The 5,900-nt window shown below is 52.2% G+C and overlaps 1 protein-coding gene across 1 annotated transcript in view; it reads left to right on the top strand.

Moving 5' to 3' along the window:
• LOC147101936 (exonuclease mut-7 homolog) overlaps positions 1-5,656 on the top strand; it is a 360,516-nt gene extending 354,860 nt beyond the window's left edge. Inside the window, exons 18-19 of the mRNA XM_085965159.1 lie at positions 4,029-4,119; positions 5,494-5,656. Of these exons, the coding sequence (XP_085821285.1) occupies positions 4,029-4,119; positions 5,494-5,656 (254 nt within the window). The remainder of the gene's footprint in view (positions 1-4,028; positions 4,120-5,493) is intronic.
• Positions 5,657-5,900: the final 244 nt, after the last annotated feature.

Genomic DNA, 5,900 nt, shown 5'->3' with positions numbered 1-5,900 from the left:
CACTGACTCTCAGTGGGGTACAGTTCCACAGACACTGACTCTCACTGGGGTTCAGTTCCACAGACACTGACTCTCACTGGGGTACAGTTCCACAGACACTGACTCTCAGTGGGGTACAGTTCCACAGACACTGACTCTCACTGGGGTACAGTTCCACAGACACTGACTCTCACTGGGGTACAGTTCCACAGACACTGACTCTCACTGGGGTACAGTTCCACAGACACTGACTCTCACTGGGGTTCAGTTCCACAGACACTGACTCTCACTGGGGTACAGTTCCACAGACACTGACTCTCACTGGGGTTCAGTTACACAGACACTGACTCTCACTGGGGTTCAGTTCCACAGACACTGACTCTCACTGGGGTACAGTTCCACAGACACTGACTCTCAGTGGGGTACAGTTCCACAGACACTGACTCTCACTGGGGTACAGTTCCACAGACACTGACTCTCACTGGGGTACAGTTCCACAGACACTGACTCTCACTGGGGAACAGTTCCACAGACACTGACTCTCACTGGGGTACAGTTCCACAGACACTGACTCTCACTGGGGTACAGTTCCACAGACACTGACTCTCACTGGGGTACAGTTCCACAGACACTGACTCTCACTGGGGTACAGTTCCACAGACACTGACTCTCACTGGGGTACAGTTCCACAGACACTGACTCTCACTGGGGTACAGTTCCACAGACACTGACTCTCACTGGGGTTCAGTTCCACAGACACTGACTCTCACTGGGGTACAGTTCCACAGACACTGACTCTCAGTGGGGTACAGTTCCACCGACACTGACTCTCACTGGGGTACAGTTCCACAGACACTGACTCTCACTGGGGTACAGTTCCACAGACACCGACTTTCACTGATGGACCGAGGGGGGAGAGAGGTGGAACGAGGGGGGAGATGGAAGAGAGGGGAGGAGGGGAATGAGGGGTGGAAAGAGGGGACGAGGGGGAACAGAGGAACGAAGGGGAGGAGGGGACGAGGCAGAGCCTGGGCTGCTGGGTTTACCCTCAATGCCGTGCACCAAGCAGATGCTGAGATGTGTGGGAACAGCGGAAGCTAGAATGGGTGGGAAAGAGTTAAAACACTGACTCTCAGCACTGTGGGTACGAGCTCGACTCTAACCGCTAACCACCGTGTGTTTACACTGCCCGCACTGGGCCAGTCTCAGACACGTAAACGAATCCACTGCTTGCCTGACTCCCTCACCTCACTCTGTACATCACTGACACAGCAATCTCATGCTGTTCTCAATGTTTCTCCTGCAGTACTGTATGCAGCAGCACATTTCACCAGATGGAAAGGGACTGAGCGACAACAGACCTCTCTCAGTCAGATAGCTGCACACTGACTTGGTGTCTCTCAGTCCCCTTTCTCTCAGGGATTAACTTAACCTGCACACTGACCCGATTGTAAAATTCGCATCCTTGTTTTCAAATCCCTCCTTATCTCTGTAACCTCCTCCAGACCTACAGCCCTTATAATATCTGCACTCCTCTAATTCTGGCCTCTTGAGCATCCCCGATTTTAATCGCTCCACCACTGGCGGCCGTGCCTCCAGCTGCCATGGCCCCAAGCTCTGGAATTCCCTCCCTAAACCTCTCCGCCTCTTTCTACCTCTCTTTCCTCCTTTAACACACTCCTTTTTGACCAAGCTTTTGCTCACCTGTCCTAATAACTCATGTGGCTCGGTGTCAAATTTTGTTCTACAACACTCCTGTGCAGCACCGTGAGGCATTTTACCTCGTTAAAGGTGCTATATAAATACAAGTTGTTGTTGTTGTTGTTGAGGGGAGGGATGTGCCTTTAACAAGGCCGAGGGGAGGAGTGTGCCTTTAACAAGGCCGAGGGGAGGAGTGTGCCTTTAACAAGGCCGAGGGGAGGAGTGTGCCTTTAACAAGGCCGAGGGGAGGAGTGTGCCTTTAACAAGGCTGAGATGAATCTATATTCCTTCCTATCCTGACGGCTGCTTCTTTCAGGGAGTGCAGTGAGTAGCTGGTGGATAGCAGCACGTTCAGGAGTGCACAGACCTATTAGAACTGGAGCTGAGGAGGCTGAGAGCAGCAGTCAGTGCAGATATTCCCAGCCCTTTCATGTGGTGTTGTGGCTGCTTCCAACTGCCTGTGATTGCTTTTCACACCAGTGAGACTGAGACTGAGGTGGATGTTCTCACGGTGCTGCTCAGACCCTCAGATACACAGAGATCACCACAAACTTTTTCAAAATGTCATCTTACTATCTGACAACTGGAACCAACATCCCAGACTAAGTCATGGACTATAAAGCCTCTCCGTCGCGTTTCCTTGCCTTTTCCCCATTCACCCAGCCCCTCTGTACCCTCTCAGATAGGACCAATCAATGGCTGAGATTATTGGAACCAAAGGCCTTTCCTGTCCTGTGTTCTGATAAGACTTGCCCCGAGCGACTGTAGCATTGGGATGGGTCAGATCCTCACAAAGGGTCAGAAATAAATCAGGAGACTGCCCCCTTCACTGTGCAGTGACTCACACAGTCGAGCAGCACAGATGACAAATGACAAATGGTGATTGCGGTATGGAGGCTGGGTGCAGCCCGTGGAAGCCATACCTCAGCAAGTGTCAGAGAGGTGAGAGGAAACCTGGAGAATGTGGATGTGTATTAGGCTCGTGTGGAGCAGAAACACCGGCATGGACCAGTTGGGCTGAATGGCCTGTTTCTGTGCTGTACATTCGATGTATATGTATTTATTAGGTGTTAGCTCAGCAGAACTCAGAGTGAGGCAGTGGGTAACTCATACACAATCAAATACAAAGAAGACACTGAGTCCAAAGCAACTTACTTTGATCCCAGGAATGAGAGGTTTTAGTTATGACGAGAGACAAGGGAAACTCGGGCTCTTTCCATTAGAACAAAGATGGAGATCTGATAGGAGGGTTCACACTGGGGGGTTTTGATATGGTAAATAGGGACAAATGGTTTCCACTTAATGCGAAGTTGTCCTTTCTCAATTCCCAATTTACTCCTCATTTTCTTGCCCAGTGGGAACAATTTCCCTCGACCGGTTTTAATCATTCTACTTTTTTGATTTGTTTTTTCTTTCCTCTCAGGACAGGTTGACTGAGGATCGAGTTCGAACCCACACTCATACCAATCTCAATCCACATGGATGTACTTCCGCAGGGGTCACTGGGCAGAAACCGCAAGCAGGAAACCCTGACTGACTTTCCCCATTCCCACACCAGGGGTGCCAAGGGCAGTTGCAGTGCCCCCACTGTGATCATGTGCCGGAGCCTGGGCCTCAGCCAACAGGCCGGAGCCTGGGCCTCAGCCAACAGGCCAGGCCGGAGCCTGGGATTAGGCCTGGTGTTCTGTATGGCTCCCACGGAGCAGAGTGAACATCGCACCTCCCAGTGTTGGAGAAAGTGTAGCTGGACTGGAACCAAGAGACAGCAGCATCTAAAGGGGAATAAATGCATGATACGGGAGGAGCAACATGTGTGGTGTGAAACATCGAGTACAATCAGTGACTCCCTGCTGCGGGAGCAATACCAGGAATCCCCCCCCGCCGGTTACCTGAACGCTCTGTCCTTCCTAGGCCAGCGTTTAACTGCACAGCTTGCACCATCTCCTCCACCGATAGCTTCAGATACTCGGCCCCATTACAGACCTGGGAACAGAGAGAGAGAGAGAGAGACGGGGGTTACCCTGGTTCATTGCCTGGTGGGGTCCCTGGTTCATTGCCTGCTGGGGTCCCTGGTTCATTGCCTGCTGGGGTCCCTGGTTCATTGCCTGCTGGGGTCCCTGGTTCATTGCCTGCTGGGGTCCCTGGTTCATTGCCTGCTGGGGTCCCTGGTTCATTGCCTGCTGGGGTCCCTGGTTCATTGCCTGCTGGGGTCCCTGGTTCATTGCCTGCTGGGGTCCCTGCCATGCTGGGCACTGGTATCCTGAGTGCGCCACCCATAGTTAACTAGCCACTCAAATGAAGAGACAGGGGGTTATGAGCGACACACCTGTGATCCCAACAACATCCAGCTCCAACCAGCAAACTTGGGAAATCGGCACCAGGATCAACGGTGTCCAAGAAAATCCTGGAACTGCGGAAGGTGTGGTTGGGCCAGAGCCTGTGACAAGGTGACAGTGTCACTCACTGTGTGGGTGGTATGGAGTCACTGGTCACTGTGTCCGGATCACTACCTGCCTGACTGGCACTGTGCAATCTTTCCATTGATACCTTTGGTTTTCCAGACTCCATCCCTCTGACTCAAAAAGAGGACTCCTGGAGAAACATGGTCCCAGCAGGTGGCCTTACGGTGAAATACAGATGAGCTGAGTTGGGCGATGTTAGGGGTGGAAGTAGGCGGTCTTGATGATCAAGCGGATATGAGGTCAGAAGCTCATCTCAGAGTCAAATACGACACCAAGGTTGCGAACAGTCTGATTCAGCCTCAGACAGTTGCCAGGGAGAGGGATGGAGTCGGTGGCTCGGGAACGGAGTTTGTGGCGGGGACTGAAGACAATGGCGTCGGTCTTCCCAACCTTTAGTTGGAGGAAATTTCTGCTCATCCAGTACTGGGTGTCGGACAAGCAGCGGACAACTTAGAGACCGTGGAGAGGTCAAGAGAGGTGTCAGTTTACATGTGGAACCTGATGTGTTTTCGGATGATGTCACTGAGGGGCAGCGTGTAGATGAAAGTAGGAGGGGGCCAAGGATAGCTCCTTGGGGGACTCCAAGGTTCCCTGGTTTATCCTTGCACCCATCTTTATAAATGAGTACATCTCTGATTCTTGGCACAATTCCTGCACGTAGCGGTTCCCTTCACATATCCACAGAGAATCGGCCAATCTCATTTGTCATCTCCTTTAACATTCAAAGCCGTGCTTCCGACATTAAAGCAGTGACTTCACTTCAAAAATACTTCATTGGCTGATAACACTTTGGGACATGCTGAGGTTGTGAAAGGCACTATATAAATGCAAGTCTTTCTTGTTCTTTCTGTCTTTCACTCTCTAGTCTTTCTGTCACTACTTTGTGGTGATTATCTCAATTTATCAGTTTATCTTCCTTCGACTCTTTAAATTCCAGCTGTGTAAAGCAGGGCACTCTCCGATTGGTTTGTAAATACTGACACTAAGTGGTCAAGAAGGACATCTGCTGCTGCTCGTTCAGTAACTTCAGCTGCCCTCCGTATCCCTCTGGGGAGACCACTCTTCAGAATATATTTATAAAAACCTTCAACATTCCTTTCCATACTTTGTACAATCTGATCCTGCTCCTTTGCTCCGAAATTATTTCTTCACGTATTTCCCACACCGTATAATCCAACCAATTCAATGGGATTTTTGGCAAAAAAAAACTGAATTATCCAGTCATTTAAATTAAGCAAAGTAAGTGATGTAGGAAACTGGGACAGTCGTACAAAAACATTAAATAATCAGATCATTTGACTTAAGGGACTTTGTGGAGGAGCAGACTCTAATCACCAATATCTCAAATCAGACAAACACGTAACCTCAGAGACCCCCCGCCCCCGTCACTGGAGCCCCTGTCACTGGAGCCCCCGTCACTGGAGCCCCCGCCACTGGAGCCCCCGTCACTGGAGCCCCCGCCACTGGAGCCCCCGTCACTGGAGCCCCCGTCACTGGAGACCCCGCCCCCGTAGCTCCCGTCACTGGAGCCCCCGCCCCCGTCACTGGAGCCCCTGCCACTGGAGCCCCCACCCCCATCACAGGAGCACCACCCCGCCCCATCACTGGAGCCCCCGCCCCATCACTGGAGCCCCCGCCCTGCCCCCGTCACTGGAGCCCCCGCCCCCGTAGCCCCCGCCACTGGAGCCCCCGCCCCCATCACAGGAGCCCACCCCCCCGCACCCGTCACTGGAGCCCCCGCCCACCCCCCGCCACTGG

The sequence above is a fragment of the Somniosus microcephalus genome, chromosome 23 (assembly GCF_052327205.1).
Source record: "Somniosus microcephalus isolate GS21.2 chromosome 23, FLI_Smic_1.0, whole genome shotgun sequence".
Classification (NCBI taxonomy): domain Eukaryota; kingdom Metazoa; phylum Chordata; class Chondrichthyes; order Squaliformes; family Somniosidae; genus Somniosus; species Somniosus microcephalus.
The sequence above is the reverse complement of the archived record's forward strand: the minus strand, read 5'-3'. Positions and strand labels throughout refer to the sequence as shown.